Source organism: Scophthalmus maximus, chromosome 17 (assembly GCF_022379125.1).
Source record: "Scophthalmus maximus strain ysfricsl-2021 chromosome 17, ASM2237912v1, whole genome shotgun sequence".
Classification (NCBI taxonomy): Eukaryota; Metazoa; Chordata; class Actinopteri; order Pleuronectiformes; family Scophthalmidae; genus Scophthalmus; species Scophthalmus maximus.
Window position 1 is genome coordinate 1,595,034 of NC_061531.1, and position 21,613 is coordinate 1,616,646.

The 21,613-nt window shown below is 43.9% G+C and overlaps 1 protein-coding gene across 1 annotated transcript; it reads left to right on the plus strand.

The window, feature by feature from the left end:
* The first annotated feature begins 57 nt into the window (after window positions 1-57).
* Window positions 58-17,854, plus strand: fbxl16 (F-box and leucine-rich repeat protein 16). Its single transcript, XM_035616367.2, has 7 exons — window positions 58-535; window positions 9,288-9,990; window positions 12,165-12,407; window positions 12,550-12,815; window positions 12,976-13,060; window positions 13,607-13,670; window positions 14,481-17,854. The coding sequence occupies exons 2-7, from the start codon at window positions 9,295-9,297 to the stop codon at window positions 14,627-14,629; spliced, it is 1,503 nt and encodes a 500-aa protein (XP_035472260.1). The 5' UTR covers window positions 58-535; window positions 9,288-9,294; the 3' UTR covers window positions 14,630-17,854.
* Window positions 17,855-21,613: the final 3,759 nt, after the last annotated feature.

Sequence of the window (21,613 nt, forward strand, 5' to 3'; positions counted from 1 at the left end):
TAAGGCAGTCACCTGCAGGACCGTGCGGGCTGCTCGGGTTACGTAAGAAGAAGCCGGGGCTCGGCCATGGGCTCGGCGCTGCTCCGGCCGCCCTATCATATCTCTTTAAATGCGAAGGAGCCGCTGCGCTCTGCGCTCTGCGTGTGTGCGTGTGTGCGCGCGCGCGGAGGAGAAATGACGAGACAGAGAGGGCCACTCTGCTGTGGAGGAGGACGGGGCGACTGACAGAAACCACAACGGACGACGAAATCTGCTGCGCTCGGACGTTTCTCGCGTCTGCGGCTCATCGCGTCCCCCCGCCTCCGACCGCCTCGTCCGGATCGTGGACCCGGCCGCTCCTCGTGAATGCGCGCGCTCGGCGGGCGCATCTCTCGCCTCCTGGCAGGACGTGACGGGCAGGGCGGCCGCCTCCTCGTTCTTTATTTCACCCTCTCCTGCGCCGCGACACTGAGGGAAACCAACGCGATCGGGAGGCAGCAGCCATAACAGCGCGCCGATCATGGATTAACGCCCGAGTGGATTTTTCATCTGAGAGGTAAGGGATGCTGCTGCTGCTGCAAAAAAAAAAAAAAAACAGGCCTGACGAGGAGGATGCGTCCGTGGGTGCAGTGGGTGTGTGTGTATGTGTGTGTGTGTGTGTGTGTGTGCTTGTGATGGATGACGGGCTGATGGTTACGGCAGCAGCATCCACGGCCGCTCGGACCGCCGAGGGCGCCGGGCCGATGCGGGCGAAGGGCGCCGGGGGGGGGGGGGGGGGGGGGGCACAGCCGGGGGCCCTCGGTGCTCGGAGCCGATCGGCCGCATCGAGCTGCGTATTATTAACAGGCACAATGACGCCAGCGTCTGTCAGTGACGCGAGCCCTCTCGCGGGCCACGTGACTTCTCTCATGGAGCCATTTCTTCTCCGGGGTCTTTTCGCTGTGCTGGTGCTGCTCCAAACCCCTGATCTCCCCATGCCTCTTTGACCGAGCCCCTTAGTTCACCAGCCTCATCTTAGTGTGTGTGTGTGTGGGGGGGGGGGCAAACATCATAACCCCGATGACATCACTATGACATCATCGGACTCCTCAAAAGCTCATGACGGAGGTCAATCCAAGATGGCAACCTAGTCCGGTCGATACAGTATTAGTGAGCTGTTGGAAAAGTGGCTGTTAGGCCGACCACTGTTACTGGGCAATACACTTGTGGGTCAGCTTAGCACACGTAGCCCACTGTCAGGACAGTGAAGGGCCACCCCAAAAACCAAGGACTGCACAACACCGTCACGTCACGGAACCAAAAGAGAGCCCGGCAAAAACGAGAGACATTCAGATTTGGGGTTTTCTTGCCATTGAAAACGAGTGTTGTCCAGCGTGGTCTTCGATGAACTTGTTCACAACTTCTTCGTTGTGCCGGAACCCAGAGACGAATGTCAACAGTAGTACGTGGCTACAGTTTGTCGTCCATCGCGAGCAAAAGTTTGCCTCGCTGAGTCATGAAGGCCCAACGTGTCCTCAAACTGGTCTCCTGAGGAATCACAGCTGGAACACTTCCCCCCCCCTGATATCCAGAACGATGCTGCTGCACTGTGGTGGTCCCACTTCATAAATGAGTTCAGTACTTATGATAAGATCTGATTCACTGAGGTTTTCTGGTACTTCATTGTTGAAGTTGCAGAAGGTGGGGTTGAGTCGGGCAGCGGAAGTGAGGTGAGGTGGTAGTGGATGCTAAACTGGAGACGTTAGCTGCAGTGAGCATGACTTTGCTGTTGGTAACTCTACCTTTACTGCTAACTTGTCCCAATGGCCGCTCCTTCTCGCCAGTGTGAGCAGGACGGGCGAACAGAGACGCAGCAGGAGCAGCTGCAGGAAGAAACAGCAGGCATGGCTTCCGGAGTTGAGGGGTTGCAGCTTTGCTCTGGTGACTGTTCATATTCTATAATGCTTAATCCTTACTAATGTAATTTTAGGTTATGGCTGACACAGATAGGCCCAGTGATGTAGACGGTGTGAGCATCATTCAGATTGATTCAACTGTTTGAGGCCGTGTTGCTCCTCGCTGTATGCTGAGTCTCGACTGTTCCAGTGTACAACACAGATAGAGACCGAGAGTCTCCTCACTCCTCTCCCATCTCCCACCATGGATCTGTTAGACAGTTTGTTTGAAGGTGTTCCTCAGTACAGAGTTTGTATAGTTCAAATTTAACCTTCATGGGAGCTGGAACCTGTAAGATGAACTCAGTAGTTCGATTTGCAAGAACGGGAGGACCCAGTGATATGTTACTAGGACAACAGCCTACTTTTTTGAGTGAACACTGGTGTGAACACCAGGCTTTGTTGTTGACATTCGTACATAGATTTAGATTGATAGATAGATGGATGGATGGATGATCTTGATTGATCCCAAACTGGAAAATTCAGGTCTCACAGCATCAGGTATCAGTCACACAAAACATCATACTGATTTTATACTTTACTATTGCCATACCATCTTTACATGGCAAAGAAGAACAACAGTGGCACATACAGTAGCCTTCAACTATTTCAAATTACCGCACTCAGAATCGGAAATCATAGCATGGCTGTGTTAATGTTTGCTCGCCTGGTGGACATCCTCCTCTGGCGGATACTGGTTCAAAAAAGAGAGAGAGGTTTCAGTTATGAAACATACTGTCTGACAATTACTGAGAAAACAGTAGAGGCTACAGGTATTAAGGCATGCGTGCACACACACACACACACACACACACATCTTATACACTCTGAACATCAGCTACATTTAGTTGACGGGACACGGCTGAAACGTCACTTTGTGTAAGCGTTGTTAGCAAATAACTGGCTATTGCAAACATTGTATGGAGCATAAAGTTAGTTGGTTTCACAGCAACACTGCCAGCTGCCTCAAACAACATGGTAACTTGTAGCGCCGACCCTAACCCTAAGAAATATAGAAGTTTAACTGTTTGTATTTGATGTTGAAATGAATTGAAACTCTCCTTGAATTGTTTGAACAGATCTGTCTTTCAGGTGCTTCCTCTCTTGGTTTGAAATGCACAATGGCATTATAACGCCGTGGTCAGTAGCCTCGAACGCAGGGTTCTTCCATATACAACTCTTACCACCCTTCTTGTCAACGAGTCGGGCCGGGACTGAAGTCTGTGCTTGTAGGCGTTCTTCTTCTTCTTAACCATTTGAGGACAGACTAGAACACTTGTGGACGTACTGTATATAGTGCCCCCATCAGTTCCAGAAGGATTGCAGCCTCGGTACCTACGCTACTGCAGAAATACGAGTACCGTCCCGGTACCGAAGTATGGGTTCTGGGTACCGAAGTATGGGTTCTGGTGACAAGTGTGCAATTAGACTCTTTATGTTAGATTCTCTGGTCCATTCACTATGGCATTAAGTAACTTCTCACAACAACATGAACGATCTCTAATGTGTATTTTGCACTGTTGGTTTGGCAAACCAGCTCTCTCTGTCACTCAGCCCCGCACTGCTCCCTCACATTGTACGTGTGAATAACAGAGTGAAGAGGAGAAGGAGGAGGAAGGTCCGCTCCTGCACAAAGAGTTGTTCACCTGTTTGTCCAAAGTTCAGTGAAGCTCGACTCAGTGCCCCCATCAGATTCATGTATCTGTTGTGGCCGTTGCATGAAAGCGCAGTTGTCGTGATTGACAGCATGCTCCACAGCGCTGATCAGCTGTTTATTCCAAATTACTGAGCGTAATGCATGTCCAAACTCAACACTGCATTTTCTTGGACCCTTAAAGGAATAGTTCAGTGATTTTGAAGTGGGGTTGTATGAGTTACCTATGCATAGTTAAAATGTTACCTTATGGAGATTGTGATCAGAGAAGTGGAAGTAGTGAAAGTCAGAGTCCTACTGTTGCAGAGGGGACCACCGAAAAAAGTCTTTTTCGCCACATTTTTAAATGCTAACCTAAAAGAAAAAATCCTTTCAATTGTACACTCAATAATGTATTTTTTTTCACTGCTTCAGTTTGCCCCCAGACAGCCCTTTATTTTGACACTTTTTTTCAAGAGTACCTCAGCCATGTATTACTGCTGTTATCAGCTGTTCGCCACAGAGCTACCGCCGCTTATTCAAGAGACATAAGGAAACAAAAATTTGTGATTATGAAAGCGTCGAAGACATGCCATTCACTGTGGACGTAAGAGGATACCTTTATGAACCAGAGTGTACAGAAGAAGAACTGCGGAGTGATATAGCGCTCTGCAAGTTGGCGTAGTAATACATGGAGTATGAAAATGAACTTCATTTCTTTAAAGAACACAAAACATGATCGTAGAAATTAAATGAAAATCATAATACAGACAGAATTATGCAAAGAATGACATTTGCAAAAGAAAGATACTTTTCCTTTTTTACGTGGGTGTCCATAAAATATATACTTTGTAAGGATATTAATGTTGGTGATCATCATTCATCGATCATCACACACATTCATACAAGCACACAATTGTTTACTAGTACAGTATAAAGTTTTATATATCTAGCCTCCTAAATTTATGTCAAAGTGCACCAGATTGATGGATTTTTCTTTGAAATGTACAAAATGTTCTTCCCCGGGAGCATGACCCCGGACGACCTACAGGGTCTGGTGTCCCCCACAGTCTCTCACAATCCTCTGGGAGAATTTATAGACTGTTAACTTGAACAAAATTACAGATTTCTCTGAGTTTGAACATCGAACATAATCATCTAAATAAAAAAGTCAGACAAATGTGCAACCAAGGTCCAGTCGTCTTTAGACAATTTACAATAAATGTATGTTGTGGACATCCCTAATATCTCATGGTATCTTTTATTCTTTGTAGAAATTCATAATGTAATACTTAATAATTTGCTAATACTAGCTGGTTTACACGCCACCTGAATTAAGGGAGTACCAGCACTTGTATTTTTCCCTTTGGAACACTGATGTTAACTCTCAGGTATCTGTATTCCAACGTTTCATCATCCTCCCCCAGAACGCATAGGGGCTGCTAGCCTGCGAAGCCGTCACCTTGCTCCTGATGTCGGTCGCCAACTCTCTGGTCTTGGCCATGTTGAGTAGCAGGCGATTTCTTCCAGCCCACTCCCCAAAACCACCACCAACCACTGCAGAGTCGTCAGAAAACTTCTGTTTCATTTGTCAATACACTTTTATTGGAATGTGATCCGTTCATACAGCTGTGGCTCAGATTTTCAGCAAGTTTCCCAACTTCCTTGGGCCAAACACAGAAATTGGCCGAGATGGTCAGGTCAGCAGCTTGCTTCCTACCGTCATTGTCACTGATGGGCTGTGGCTCAGGAGATGGGGTGGGTCGTCCATTAACCTGAGGGTCGTTGGTTCGGTCCCTGGCTTCTCCAGTCTACATGCTGAAATTGCTCCTTGTCGCCTGTCACGGCGGTGTATGAATGATGTGTGTTAGAAAAGCGCTGTGTTGATGTATGTGTGTGAATCTGTTCTATAAAGTGATTGGGTGGTCGATAAGACATGAAAAGGGCAATGTAAATACAGTCTATTTACCGTTGTCCAAGTCCTACGAGGCAAATTGTGAATAGGTGCAGGACAAAATAGAATTTGATTGGTTGATTGTGTCTGATGCACGAATGAAAGTTATAAGTGCTTGCGATAGGAAACAAATGTCAAGGGCGGCACAAAGGTTGCATCATTGTATGTTACCTGTCCAAAACTTAATGCATAATGGTCAACTAAATTCATATGTACATCATGAACACTGTAATCAGGGGCCCAATTGACCCACGCCACCTAAAGCTAATTTTGAAATTGTGTTTTATTGTGACATTCATATGAGATAGAGAGAGAGATGGTGCTTTAAAAAAATGGACAAACTATATCTATAAGCTAATAGTTGTTGAAATACTTGCACTTCAGAGACAATGTGAGTTGAGGAATCGACTGGTCCTGCAGATGAGCCTTAGCAGCAGTTGTGTAAATCATGACGGAATTAAGATTGATGGGAAAATGGAACTGGGAGACTGAGTCATGCTGCTCTGTTGCCCTTGCCTCTTAACAAGTCCTTTGGAGTGAAACCTCACATTGCTATTTGTAGTAAGCTGTGTTGGAGGGAGCGTGTTGCTGTGGTCATCTTCAGCCCCAGGCTCTCTGTAATTACCACATTGATAGTATTCCTCTCTCAGCCCAGTGATGGGGTCCAGCAGGAGACCAGTCTTTAAACACAGGACGGGACTGTCAGCTCTCAAAATGCAGCTTTAAAACACATAATCGTATTAGGGATATACAGTATGATACATGAATGAATAAAATAAAATAAAATGAGTGTGAACGTGGTTGTCCAATTTAAAGGGGTTGTATGTAAGTTATTTGATTCTTAGACAACTTTAGTATAAGTTAGAGCAGATTTGATGTTCACTGTGATGGGTTACATCACTCAAGCTTTAGTACTTTAGTACTTTACCAGTAGATTTTCATACTTTTTCTACTGAAAACTGTATCAGTAGAAAAATAGTAATACAGTACAGTAATACAATATAATCACAGCATAATGTTGTATAATTACAGCAGAATACAGTATACGTACAGGCAGAACACAGAGTAATTACAGTAAAACGCAGTATAATTACAACAAGACACATTATAATTACAGCAGGACACAGTATAATTACAGCAGGAAACAGTATAAATACAACAGGATGTACTATATTTACAGCAGGACACAGTAAAAATACAGTAGGACACAATATAATCACAGCAGGACACAGTATAATTACAGCAGGACAAAGTATATTTGCAGCAGGACATAGTATAATCACAGCAGGACAGAGTATAATTACAGCAGAACACAGTATAATTACAGCAGGACAAAGTATATTTACTGCAGGACACAGTATAATCACAGCAGAACACAGTATAATTACAGCAGGACAAAGTATATTTACAGCAGGACACAGTATAATCACAGCAGGACACAGTAAAAATACAGTAGGACACAGTATAATCACAGCAGAACACAGTATAATTACAGCAGGACAAAGTATATTTACAGCAGGACACAGTAAAAATACAGTAGGACACAGTATAATCACAGCAGAACACAGTATAATTACAGCAGGACAAAGTATATTTTCAGCAGGACACAGTATAATCACAGCAGGACACAGTAAAAATACAGTAGGACACAGTATAATCACAGCAGAACACAGTATAATTACAGCAGGACAAAGTATATTTACAGCAGGAGACAGTATAATCACAGCAGGACACAGTAAAAATACAGTAGGACACAGTATAATCACAGCAGAACACAGTATAATTACAGCAGGACAAAGTATATTAACAGCAGGACACAGTAAAAATACAGTAGGACACAGTATAATCACAGCAGAACACAGTATAATCACAGCAGGACACAGTATAATTGCAAAAGTACAGAATGATGACAGTACAACACAGCATACTGACAGTAGAATTGCGTATAAGCACAGCAGGACGCAGTATCATTACAGTGGAGTATAGTATGTTGTAACAGGGACACTAACCATCACAGTGGTGGTCAGGTGGCAGACTGATGAGCAGGGCTGTTGTTCTTCTGCTGGATCACAGGCGGCAGAACCTGCGGATGCTTCAGTGTTTCTGCCTCCCTGCCTCACAGAAACACCACAACCCTTGGACAGTGGGAGGAATGGTAAACGCAGATTTTCCATTCATTCCATTAAGATGAATGTGCATCATTTTATATAAGCCAGGCCAGTGACCTCTGAGTGTGCATATCTATTAGATATTTGATGTGAGTCTGCTATGAAACAACCACCTCTTTAAAATGTTTCCGAGTGCACGCTGCAGCCTGTGTAGTTGACAGCATTGTTGTGTTATGTAACGGATGAAGTTACAGCGAAGGCAGAGCCGGTCTCCATCTGTTCAGGAGCCGACGACTAATACATACAAGTGATGAAACGTAAATGCTGTCATGTTGAAAGGGGTTCCTTCCTGATAACAGTATGTACATGTAGGGTGGGACAAAGAGATGCTGTGGTGTGTGTGAAACACCTAAGTCAGCATGTTACATAACGGAGCAGTTTGAGCCTGTCGTCCTGCTGCTGATACAGTGAGATCACAGAATACAGTGGAGATGAGGCCACGGGCCACAGCATTCGTTTGAACCACGATGTGTTTTCTCTTGGAACATCCAGCTCTGTGAACACAAACCACAACAGAGGAGCAGCGTGCTGCCAGATTGTCAGTTACATACCATGTAGATTTGGTTGAGAATTGTCTTTCGTAAATGGTCAGGCAAAGTAGATTATTAGAAACAATGGGGGCTAAAGATAAAACATATGTGCAATTTGATATGGAAAATCAATTGACAATCATGAGCATGAAAGTTCATTCTTAACCTTTGATGTTGGTTTGACAAAATAATATTTACTCCATATCCTTTTTTTACACTTATTTTTAACATGAGTAGCTTTATTAAGATAGCCTGAATTTAACATTACACAAATTCCATCAATTGCACTGCACCACTCTATGGATAGTAACAAACTCTGCTGATCAATTTCCTGGAGAAAACCCTCATCTACAAAACACAAGCATAGTCACGACACAAAAAAACTAAATCCTTTTATTTTCTTTTTAAATTGTGTACAGATTTTGTTCAACATGCTTATGTACTGGCATTAGAAGAAATATAGGGAAAGAGATCTTATGCCTTGATCACCCACTCCATACATATAGCACTTTAATGGTAAGGACTACATTTTATATAGCGCATTTCTGGTCATATAGACCACTCAAAGGGCTTTACAGGAAAGTCCCATTCACCCATTTGGCTATGGGGCGGTAGAGTCGTCTGTCAACCAACCCGAAGGTTGGCGGTTCGATCCCAGCTTCCCCCAGTCCACATGCCCATCCTTGGGCAAGACACTTAACCTTAATCTTGAATGACTGTGAAGGAATGTGTGTGAATGGTAAAAACGCTTTGAGTGGTCTATATGACTAGAAAAGCACTATATAAATACATTCCATTTACCATTTCCGTTGCTGCTATTCACCTAGCTTTTTTTTCTATCACATTCATACACAGCCGGAAGAGCAATTAAGGGTTAAGTGTCTTGCCCAAGGACACATCGGCATGCGGACTGGCGGAAGCCAACCTTTGTGTTGGAGGACGAACGACTCTACCTCTGGAGCCACGGCCACCCATGAACAGTTGGAGGCTTTGAAGTCTTTGCACACCCTAGTCCTAACCCTAGTCCTTAAATAGTTAGTCTTTACAAGTTTCCAGTGTTTAATGGCACACTCTTTTCTTTTTCTCAAGGTTCCCAATGTTGAACATGTCCACCCCCAGCGAGCTGAAGTCTGCCTGTGTGACTCGCAACGGAATGGTGAAGTTGCCCCCCAGCCAGCCCAACGGTCTGGGTAGTGCAAGTATCACCAAAGGGACACCTGCTGCCAAGAACCGCCTGTGCCAGTCCTCCTCGGTACCCTCCATCCTGCCTCCTCCACCATCCTCCCTTCCCTACCACCACCACCTGGATGGCATGCCCCACTCTGCGGCCTCTCTCTTGGGCTCTGACCTAGAGCCTGGAAAGCCTCTGGTAGGCTTGAAGTCGGCCCTTCGCCATCTTCCCCCTCTCACTCTACCCAAACCCATGCTGCTAGAGCGCCAACTTGTCCTGGATGAGAAGCTGCTCAACCGACTGCTCTGGTACTTCACCACATGTGAAAAATGTGTGTTGGCGCAGGTATGCAAGACATGGCGCAAGGTTCTATATCAGCCCAAGTTCTGGGAGGGCGTGACACCGATCTTGCATGCCAAGGAGTTGTACACCCTGCTGCCCAATGGAGAGAAGGAGTTTGTCAGCCTACAGGCTTTCGCCCTGCGTGGCTTCCAGTCCTTCTGCCTGGTGGGCGTGTCAGACCTGGACATTTGTGAGTTCATCGACAATTACCCACTATCCAAGAAGGGTGTCCGCTCAGTCAGCCTCAAGAGGTCCACCATCACAGATGCCGGATTGGAGGTGAGTCAGGATAATTGTATGAGAAAATTTCCCAGCTCTGTGAGATCATTCTGAGTTACGCACAAAAAGTAAGTCAGAGTGCCTGGGGAATCAGAGCATTTGTAGATATAATCTGATACAACACAACCTCAGCAACCATTGAGGCAACTAGGTAGTGGTAGTAGAGGTTTAGGAAAAGTTAAATCTAGTGTTGACTGGTGTTGAATCACATTGTTTGTGTCTGTACATTAAACTGTTCCTGTAGATAAGTCAGAATGAGTTGCTATGTCCTTATACGAATCACTTAAACTCCTGAAGTTGAACTTAAACCCACTACACATCTGATTTAACCGAGGTCTGGGATCAATCAATACGCCCAATATAAGGAGTGCCGATGGATCAAACATATAATAGTGTAATTACTATTGATGGAGTATCTTCTTCCTCAGTTCCTATTTGACGCCAGACACAGGGTTACTGATTATGCAAAGAACATAATAACCAGCTATTGATTGATGTACTTCCACCAAGAACAGTAGCTGCAAGGAGGATCTGGCAAGTTTGCCATATCTTCCTGGGACAACAAATTTGAACTATTGTCTGACCAATTTCCAGCACAGTTAAGCAGTACAGTATGATACAGTATGCTTGGTTGTGTAATAGATAGTGCAAGTAGATTGTTCGGTGAAGCTAAGGCTCTCAGATAAAAACAAAACAGATATAGTTTACTAGATCTGATTCATTGGTCGAAACAAATTAAAATGATGGCAGCAGTGATAATTGCCCCAGAACACGCTCGTAATCCGCCTCCTTCAAGTGCACAACACGATGCCCTAGCAGCGTTCGTGGCAGTTCAGCTGCTGCACAACTGAACCTGTGCTGCTTGACACAGCAAAGTCTGTGGAATCATATTCCACGGCCAGGACAAAGGAGGCATATGGCCTGAAGAGTGTTTTTCAGATGGCTCTTTATACCTGCTAGGCCTGCTATTCTGGGATGAGTGGCTGGTTGCCATAGAGAAAGCTGGAAATGTTGGACTTGTTATTGGGTGCTGATTTGTGCATTACCAATGAATGGGAGAATCACATTTCAATGAAGGGGAGGAAAAAGCAAAATGGAATGTTTTAAAGCCTGATTGTGTCCATGCTCTGACTGTATGAAGATGTTATTTCATCCTGCTTCTTTTCAATATGACCGTTTTTTGCCGTGACGGTTTGATCGAGGGAGAGAAATGGGATAAAGGAGAGAGAGAGTGTATAGTAACTATTGCATTTTAGCACTGTCAGACTGGTTGGCAATAACAACAATAAGAATATTACATATAATGACTTCAAATTAAATCAGGTACATTTGAGCCACTGAGGGAGGTGAACGGATATGTTCAGACGCGTGTTCTGGGCGAAAAACAATAAATCAGCGTCCAATACATTTAAATCTTTGAGCATGGTGACCCATTTATTTACAGTCTGTACTTGAACTTCACCACTTCCGTCAAGTCTTCATACAGCACGTCGGGTTTACCACCCCTTTCTCGCTCCCATGGTCGAACACTCAGAAACCCACCCACTCATCACCTGGAGATCACCTATGTGCATTTTCCTCTAATGCTCCACCTAGTGTACACAATATAATACTGCAGGTGATCTTCAAATAAAACAAACAAAAACATATTATGGCTCCAACAACAACAACAACAATAATAATCATTATAATTATAATAATATGAATACATGCATTGTTGTCAATGTAGACAAACAGTTGCCAGAGCTGGTGATGTGATTGGCTGTTCCTTGAGAACAGAAAGGCAGATTCCTCTGAAAATGTTTGTTTATCTGTATCAGAATAAAACTAAAGTAGACTGATACAAATGTGAATCTTATAAGGGAAAACGTCAGATCACAGTAATGAATCTCACGTTTGGACAAGGATTCTGAAAATGGACAGTTTGTCATACTGTGAGTCTATTTATAGGACTACCAGCATTTCCTCAGTTCTGCTTTCATTTTGATTCAATGACTATACCAGTGTTGTTGTCAGGGACAACAGATGCTCCCCAACACTGTATGTAACAGTTAAAAGCCCAATACGTATTTGAGATGAACCAGTGAATTATGGGGGAACGCTTGACCGCTGCAGTACTCACATGAATTCATTCAAGATGTAGTAACATCAGACGGGTGGTGTTTTTGTCGCAGGTCATGTTGGAGCAAATGCAAGGCCTGATGCACCTCGAACTGTCCGGCTGCAACGACTTCACGGAGGCGGGCCTGTGGTCCAGCCTGAACGCTCGGCTAACGTCGCTCAGCGTCAGTGACTGCATCAATGTGGCAGATGACGCCATCGCTGCTATCTCACAGCTCCTGCCCAACCTATCAGAGCTGAGCCTGCAGGCTTACCATGTCACGGACACAGCCATGGCCTACTTCACAGCCAAACAGGTACAACGCCAACACAAAGGACACCTTGGTCTGTTTGTGTTGTGTCTGTGGATTTCAAGGATGTGGATTTGAAATATAATAGATAGTATTGTCACACATTCACTTCCATTATCAAATCAACTTATACCACCCTCCACTGCAGGGCTACACCACTCACACCCTGCGGCTACACTCCTGCTGGGAGATCACCAATCACGGTGTGGTCAACATGGTGCACAGCCTCCCCAACCTGACGGCCCTCAGCCTCTCCGGCTGCTCCAAGATCACCGACGACGGCGTGGAGCTGGTCGCAGAGAACCTGCGCAAGCTGCGCAGCCTGGACTTATCCTGGTGCCCTCGGATCACGGACATGGCCCTGGAGTACATCGCCTGTGACCTGCACAAACTGGAAGAGCTGGTGCTGGACAGGTCAGTGTGTCCTGCCTTCATCCTGCTGACCGGCAGGTAGAGAGAGGTTGTCCTGTGCTCAGTGGAGCCTCAGTCCTTCCACCAGGTATTCTCATTGCACCAGTCTTGGGAAGACTGTGGTCGACTCATGTGTATTGTTGTGTATGACTTCTGTTTTTAGGTGTGTGCGGATTACAGACACTGGTTTAGGATACTTGTCCACCATGTCGTCATTAAGGAGCCTCTATCTGCGTTGGTGCTGTCAGGTAACACAAAACACTATATCTGTCTGTCTGTCTGTCTGTCTGTCTGTCTGTCTCTCTCTATCTGTCTGTCTGTCTGTCTCTCTCTGTCTGTCTGTCTGTGTGTCTCTCTCTATCTGTCTGTCTGTCTGTCTGTCTGTCTGTCTCTCTCTCTATCTGTCTGTCTGTCTCTCTCTGTCTGTCTGTCTGTGTCTCTCTCTATCTGTCTGTCTGTCTCTCTCTATCTGTCTGTCTGTCTCTCTCTATCTGTCTGTCTGTCTGTCTGTCTCTCTCTCTCTATCTGTCTGTCTTTCTGTCTGTCTGTCTGTGTCTGTCTGTCTGCATTATCTAACATCAATAATGTAACATTGACAAACCTTCATTGTAACTGTGAGATATTGCACCATTGTTCACAGTGTATCTTTTTACAAACTGTGTGTGTGTGTGTGTGTGTGTGTGTGTGTGTGTGTGTGTGTGTGTGTGTGTGTGTGTGTGTGTGTGTGTGTGTGTGTGTGTGTGTGTGTGTGTGTGTGTGTGTGTGTGTGTGTGTGTGTGTGTGTGTGATTGCAGGTGCAGGATTTCGGACTGCAGCACTTGTTTGGAATGAGGGGTCTTCGTCTTCTGTCGCTTGCAGGTAAGATTCCTTACCTTCCACCTTCCCCTCAGAAGCAGACCTCACTGTGCCTGTCTGTGTAATCATCACACTGAAACACACGTTCTGAATATAATACCACAACTGATGAACTTTAAGAACCTTTTTTCTTGACACTGTTTACTGTACTCTACAAGAAGGTCAGGTTTCTCTAGTCGAATGCTAATGTGGACCGTACTGAGCTTCTTACTTTCAGATTGTATCGGTAGAGCAGTCGGAGAACTCAATATGAAAGTACACAGACTAAGGATGTGCACATTTGTATATATACAATACATGTATTTGTTTCAGTGAACAGAAAATTTGCCCTAAAATGACATCCATGAAGAGAAAAACGTACATGATCATCTGAGTCGACTTCGCACGGACAATAATCCAAAAATCAGATTATGTTGGAATTTGGTAAATAAACTTTTTGGACATTATGACATATGCTTGGGATAAACTTGTGCACATAGAGGCCACAGCATCATTTTGTAGAACTGAAAAACTAACCAATACAAAATGCAAATAATTCATATTTGCTCTTGGAGAGTCTACACACTTAAGAGCTGAAGGTCGATGAGTTAAGGTTAGGAAAAATCAAATATAGTGTCCAAATATTTTGAAAATCATTATTAAAGTCAGCTTTCAAGCAAAAAGCCAAGCATTTTGTAATTCAAGGTTGTAACATGAACGGTTGGACTAATAAGTAATCAGTTGAATTATGTTGAAGAAATGTAAGATAGAACGGATGCACTGTATGTGGGTCAGCACCACTGTTACCTGCGTTGTCGTCCCCCCCCCCCCCAGGCTGCCCCCTGCTGACCACCACTGGACTGTCGGGCCTCATCCAGCTGCAGGACCTGGAGGAGCTGGAGCTGACCAACTGCCCCGGAGCCACCGCGGAGCTCTTCAAATACTACTCCCAGCACCTGCCCCGCTGCATGGTCATCGAGTAAGACCGCTGACCCCACCCCCCCCCCCCCCCCACCGACCGACTGGCCGACCAACCGCCATGCTTCAACCTTCCTCCTCTTTACTCTTCCTCACCCTCCCCCCCTCCCCCCAATGCTAACCAGGAGACTGAACTGATCCGACAACACCACACCACCCCCCTCATCACCTGCCCCTCGACCTCACGTCTTCCTCCACACCCACTGAGAGGACCGACCCGCCGGCGGACAGGGAGGCAGGAGGGCAGAGGATTGGACATGCCACACCCGGAGGATGACGGGACGGCATTTGAGCTTCACTGAAGAAGATGTCGGAGGGAAGAGCTTGGCGTGACGTCTTGTCTGACAACAAGTTTCTTTTTCAGAATCGACGAAAGGCTTCTGTTTGTGGAGGAGAGCTCCTGTACAGACTGATTTATTTTTTTCCAGCTGAATGGATACTGAAGGGAATATTATTTACAGATAAATATGCAGAGTAAAGATATTGGGAAAAGGGAAATAAGACTTGAGTGTTTGAGCTGATATGGTGGAACTGGCTCACACACATACTGAATATGGTATGGTGAACAAATGAGTACTGATATTTCTATTTCCCTCCCTCTGTGTGATGAACTGCTGCTTTTCTTTTCCTCAGACGGTATCACAGGTTGACTTGTCTTCGTGTAGGGAGCTGGAGGAACAGGAACATTTCAGAAAGTGAAGGACAGGGATGGGACATCTCTTTTTCTCTGCGTGGTGTGGGTCATTGACACGCAGCTTTTTGGGATACCACCAACCTTTTCCATTTTTAGTTCACGTCTTATCAGAAATCGAAAAAGGAGAAAAGTGAAGAAAAAGAACCCTACAAGAACTGTTTACATTGTTATATTTTTGCGTTGGAATTGCACGCTAGATTGGCTTATTGTTTCTCTCCTCTCTTCATTTTTTGTATAAATTATTATTTAATTTACAAATCTGCTGGAGAAGCAGTCATGAACTATGAATGTTGTGTTTTTGAAAGGGGAGTCGTGTTGCCGAGGCAGTGCATCATGAAGCAGGCAGTCTAACAAGAGTGTTCCACTTTCTGCTGAGGTTACTGACATGATGGATAGATATTAATCATAAATAGAAAAGAAGGCAGATGTGGGGCTTCAACTTATATACTAATCAATAACCAGGGAGTTGGGTTGGTGAGGTTTTGTCCAAAACGGGGTGCACATGTTTGAATTGGAATCAAAATCATTATTCCTTTCCATCTTTTAGAATCTGACGGAAACACATTCTGCTGAATCTGCTCATTCCTTGTGTCCTCCATGGTCAGATTACCTCAACGGTCAAATGTGGAGGCCATGGGGTTCCTGTGTTTATTAATATTGTGGAATGAACGAGAGCCCGGGACCCTTGTAATCTCGCAGTTGGGGATTTTACAGTTTTTCCTATGGACCCAGAGTCAGAGGAACTTTTGGTTTAGTATCGCTTATATCTGGGAAATGTGGCCACGTGGCCACAGATGATCAGACGCAAACCTCAACACGATTAACCGAACCTAAGTTGCAATAGACAACAGCTCAGAAGAATATATTGTAATAAATTAGATTATTCCTTAGAGAGACCTCAGATTTCATACACATCCACAAACTGAGCGAAACTTCACAGACAAAAGGTTCTGTCTGATTCTGGGTCGGAGGGGAAAAACAACCAAAGAATTTATTAACAATGGAAATAAGGAGGAAGGTCCTTTCCCACCATCTGATATCTACAGCAGAGGGGATGGATGAGCCCGGCGGTGAGCGACTGAAGGCTTGTCGTCGTTTGTGTTAGTTTGTGCCAAATGCAGCCGCTGCACCGACCCAGAACACGGCAGATCGTGCATGTTTTTCAGTTGGGTCTGCCTCTCTGTTTCGAGAAGGCTCGTTTTAGACGATGCTCCGCATCTCTTCGTTGTACATAAATTTATTTATTTATTTATTTATTTATCCATGTATTTATGTATGCATTAATATATTTTTTTTTGTCCAATTCATGTGATTTATTTATCAAAGAGACATTTTTTTTCAAGGGTTTTATTTTATGGAACTTGAATAAGCTAGTGCATTCATTGTTTTTGTTGTTGTTGTTGTTGTTTTTTTAAATTTCATTTTCAACGACTTTCTGACATGTGAAATAACCTTCATCTCACACATTTGACATGCTCTCTTTTAGACTCCATCATAAATTCCTCATAATGTTCCAAGAGTATATTTTCCTCCGTGTCAGATTCTTTAGCACCGTGTCATCACTAAGAACAGGGGGGGCAAACAGCCTGCCGTCTCTGTCGCGGCGAACCAGTGTTTACAATGTCTGCTGAAATCTGATGTGACAATGTGGAGGATGAGGTTGTGTGGAAGCTTCTCACTGGCAAGACGATCCAACCCAAACAAATCTGGACCGGTCCTGAGTATTATCCAGCTGCAGCAGCTTCAGCGCGAGCTCTGTGCTCACTAGCTTTGGGTTTGGGTGAGCTCACTACTGCGTCTGGACCTTTATGGTGGTGCACAATACTGTACATACAAGGAGTGTGCTGATATGGGTTGGTATGTTTTCATTATAAATAATTCAAGAGGTATCGGACTTCATTCATTGACTGTATCCATCCACTCGAATTGGAGGAAGGAACTGTACGAGACCTGTAGCCAAGACTTACATTGTTTTCACTTCTGGAGTTATTATCAGTCGGCTACAGCCGAGTTCTAGTTTGTCGGAATTCAACACCTGAAATACATAATCAGAAAGAGAATTGATTTGTATTCATATGAAATGTTGTTTTTGATAACTGAATGAAATTGGTTGTCGCAAAAAGTTGAAGCCAACGGGCTGAATTTCTGTTGATTCACCTCAAAACTCAAGTGACGTAAAATGTCAAATCCTGCGGGCTTGTTTGTAATGAATTGATAAACTCTCAAACCCTGACTCAAATTTGACTAGTGAGTAATACTTTCAGTGTTTCCGCTTTGAAAGAGCCCCTGAATGATTCAATTATAAGTTTGCATATCATGAACTGTGACATGTACAGTCACGCGTTTCTCAACTTCAAGTGACAGACTTGAACCTGCCTGAGGTATAATCTACGATACATTTTCTAAGGTAAATAATTCCTGTAATGTCTACTACTGTCTGCAGTCTTTGGTCTACATCTGTCACCGTTTTGTTACAACCCTTGTACAGCACAAATTTAAGAAAGCAGTCAAATAAATACTGACAGTTTACTGACAATGTTGAAGTGGTCAGAATCTGTGTGCTTTGTCCCACTGGTGCCTGTAACGACCAGACTTTGATCCGAGGTGGTCTTTTGCTTGTGTAGGCTCTGTTGGTTACAAAAACGGAACCGGCGTCACACGGACAAACGCCACATCCAGGCGCGCGTGTGGTTGGCGAGAGGACGGGTTTCGTGGTAAGAACAGAAAAGAACTGTTCCGTGTGTAAAGCTGTGCATACGTGAGTATTTCACCTGATGGCAGGTGACATGTTGCTGAGAAGGCCGTCTTCTTCTACAGAAAGGACACACTACCTTGGTAAATGGATCAAATTGACAGATGAAGAACGAGAAATGCAGTTGGGAGCTGGTAAATGCGCCTTGTCATCAAACTACTGTTCAAACTTTCGAAGGAGCCGTCCCAAGTCCAGTGGGCCGGGCTGAGAGTGGAATTCTACACAGGCTACTTGGGTTGAACAACGTATATAATATAACATATATATATATATGAGTTCTTTCAGAAAGCCCTTCTGCCAGAAAAGCCCATGGAGAGCACAAAGAGCCGCAATACGTCCACATTGGGAAGCGTTTTTGCTGGATGAGTGAGTCGAGAAGGGGACTGTCCTCCAGGAGAGCCAGGCTCCTTTTTAAAATTAAATACAACAATATATATATCTGAGTCTATATGCATTTCAGTGGCTTGAGCTTTCATGCAACCATTAGTGGTCATGTGCAGCCCCCTGTTGGATTCTCGGACGCATTGCACTGCTTCAGAAAGGGAAATCCCTGCACCATACAAATAGGAACACAAGAACGAATAAACAGCAGAAGAGAACCGAGGGACGTCACGGCGTCAATAGAAAAAAACTTTACTTGGAATTTACTTACAGCAATTAACAGCAGCAGCAGAGAGGTCACTGATATATTCCTGGGGTTAGGAATATATCAAACTAAAAAAAACGATAGTCTTACAGTCCTGCAGTATTAGTTAGACTCTCTTTTCCAGTAATAACTTTACAGGACATTTGCTGTAGCTGTTGCAGAGATCTGACAGTTCAGTCACAGCAAAGGAAGATTACAGAATGTCAAAATGAGACACAGGACACATGGGAACCATGTGGTGGCCTGTTTCGTCCAGAACCAGGCTTCACAGATCTGAAACTATTACACCCATCTTATTGATCATCCTTTCTTGTTTTCACAACAAAAGAAGGAGAAAGTGGCTTTAACTAGATAATATCATAACAGCGGGTGAATTTAAAACACCAAGTATTAATCCCTACTGTAGATAGTATTGTTAATTATCATTTAATTTACCTTGATCTTTACCTTCAACACCTGAATAGGAAACTTATCTGTCCCATTTGGACTTTTACAGATCAGACTACTGTAAAAGAACAGTCCATGTCAATCAAAAGAGAGGCAAATTCAAATGAATCCTGTTGTTGTCTTCCTCTCATAACATTACCTCCGCAGAGGAGAACATCTCCCATCGCAGATGACGTAAGCCTTTCTTGGATTAATTTTGATGATAATGGCTGACAGCTAATGAAAATCCAAACAGAAACCTTCCACTGGACTTCAAGCAACTTGGATTCTCAGACTCTGGGACCTTGTTTTCCAAATGACATACAAAATGTTCTTTCTTCTGGAAAGAGGAGTAACAGTCCAGTTATTTTTTTTCCTTTGCCCAGGTCAGACACCTCTGACATTGTTTCTGGTTCAGGGGTGGCTAAATATGAGCAATCTGACAGTTGTCGTCGCCCATAGGTGTTGATAGACCAGGAAATACACATTCTGGGGGATTTATTTTTAGCTGAAACATACTGTTACATCACTGCTTGAATTAAATTATGAAAAGTGAGGGGACATGACTGTAAGATGATGAAGGGTCATGACAGGTTCTTTGGCTCGACACCGAGCCCCCCGTGTCCCAGTTGTCCCTAACCCTCACCCTAACCCAACATACAGGAAATATCACCTAGATGTATGAAAACTGGTAAACTGGTTGTGTGTGATATTTGGATCGACAAAAAAGATGGAACCATGCCCTAAACCAGACAGGAAGTTGGCCATTGTGTGGTTTTAATAAAATATAAATAATTTCCATGATATGTTATGTAACATAAAAACAATGGCCTATCCATCAGTATGATTTTACAACTTTCAGTAAGTATTGAGAAGCAAAAAAGTCAAACTGTCATAAAAAACGTAATCATATATAAAGCCTTAAGTGTTGCTTCATTACTCAGTTTTATTCTAAATATGCATAAAATGCTGGCATTTTTTGTAAGGTTCCAAGGTTGTCGGCAACCCTCATTACTTTAATGATAACATTCCTTCAGAGATAATGGACTGTTCCAAAAGTCACATCCGTCCCAGGAAGTGAAATCACCTGCTGGTAGAGTCGCTCGTCCTCCAACCGGAAGGTTGGTGGTACGATCCCAGCTTTCCCCGGTCCGCATGCCCATGTGTCCTTGGGCAAGAACCTTGATCCTGAATTAAATAAAGTTATCTGTTTTAAATTTTAAAGGCACATATATAACGACATGTAGGCGCCTCATGAATGCACACCAGTTGGTGTCAAGACCTCTACCACACGGCTGGTAATGGCTGCCTATAAAAGTTTTCATCAACGCTGTTACCGTCAACCTGTTGCCATTCGAGAAAGCATGCTTTGGCGTGAAATGAAAATATATACTCTTCTTACCAGCAGTCGTTACATAATATACATGTTTTCACAGCTTTCATCCCTAAATATGATCATTTGCGGATCATTTTCCATTGCTTTCACACAAAAGGCATTCAATGACCACACATGACGCTCCCTGTTCTTAATGTTTTTTAAGTCAGTGTGTTGTGACTGACAGTGTTGGATTTCTGAGTGAGACTTGTTGTCAGTGTTGACTTGATGTCTTGTTGTCAGTGACGACGAGCTCATTGTGACTAAATGTTGTGATGCTCAGAGTGAGTGTTGGATGTGACATTCATTGTTTGGTCCAAATGCATGTTGGTTATCAAAAGTGGTTCCAGTACTGAACGATGCTTGTTATCAATTTTTTTTGAAACTGTAAATGATGATGTTTTGACGTTTAACAGCCCTGGTACGATGACATTTACATCACTGTGTCACTTGTAACAGGAAGTAACCCACGTGCGACGATTTAGTGTGTGAACTAGTGTGTCAAGTTCACATCATGTGACACGTTAGCTTCATTATGTCCTCAGACAAACAGAAATCAACACACTAATCAAAGCCTTTTCTTAGATGAGCACAATATGACCTAAAATAAGTTGTTTTAAAACTACATATTTGTCAAGGCCACAAGATGGAGGAATAATGCAACAGCGTCCTGTGTTGTTGTTGAATTTAGTGCTGCGAATTCCTTTATGAATTAGCAGTTCATCACTTGGCGAAAACCTAGAATGACACTTGCAGTGTTGTGTTTTAGTATAAAGAACAATTTCACAGTGATAACATACAGTGAAGCATGTGAAGTGTGGCCCCAGAGTGTGTGTGGCCCCGGGGTCGTCACTCATGTTGTGTTTATATATATATTTATACTGCACTTTTCTAGTCGTTTTGACCAATCAAAGCTCTTTTCTTTACAGCACAAGTCACACCCACATGCAGCACCCGGGTGAAATGTCTTTCCCCAAGGACACCTCGGCATGCAGACTCTGGGAAGTGGGGCTCGAACCACCGACCCTCTGGTTGGTGGACGACCCCCTCTGCCCATTATGTAGGTTTATTACAATGACTTTACACTGGACGGACA

Bases quoted from the DNA above. Each gene is read 5' to 3' on its own strand.
- fbxl16 (XM_035616367.2), top strand. From the start codon at position 9,295: ATGTTGAACATGTCCACCCCCAGCGAGCTGAAGTCTGCCTGTGTGACT. The intron at 12,408-12,549 runs GTACAACGCCAA...CCTCCACTGCAG, and splicing joins CCTACTTCACAGCCAAACAG to GGCTACACCACTCACACCCT. The intron at 13,061-13,606 runs GTAACACAAAAC...GTGTGATTGCAG, and splicing joins ATCTGCGTTGGTGCTGTCAG to GTGCAGGATTTCGGACTGCA.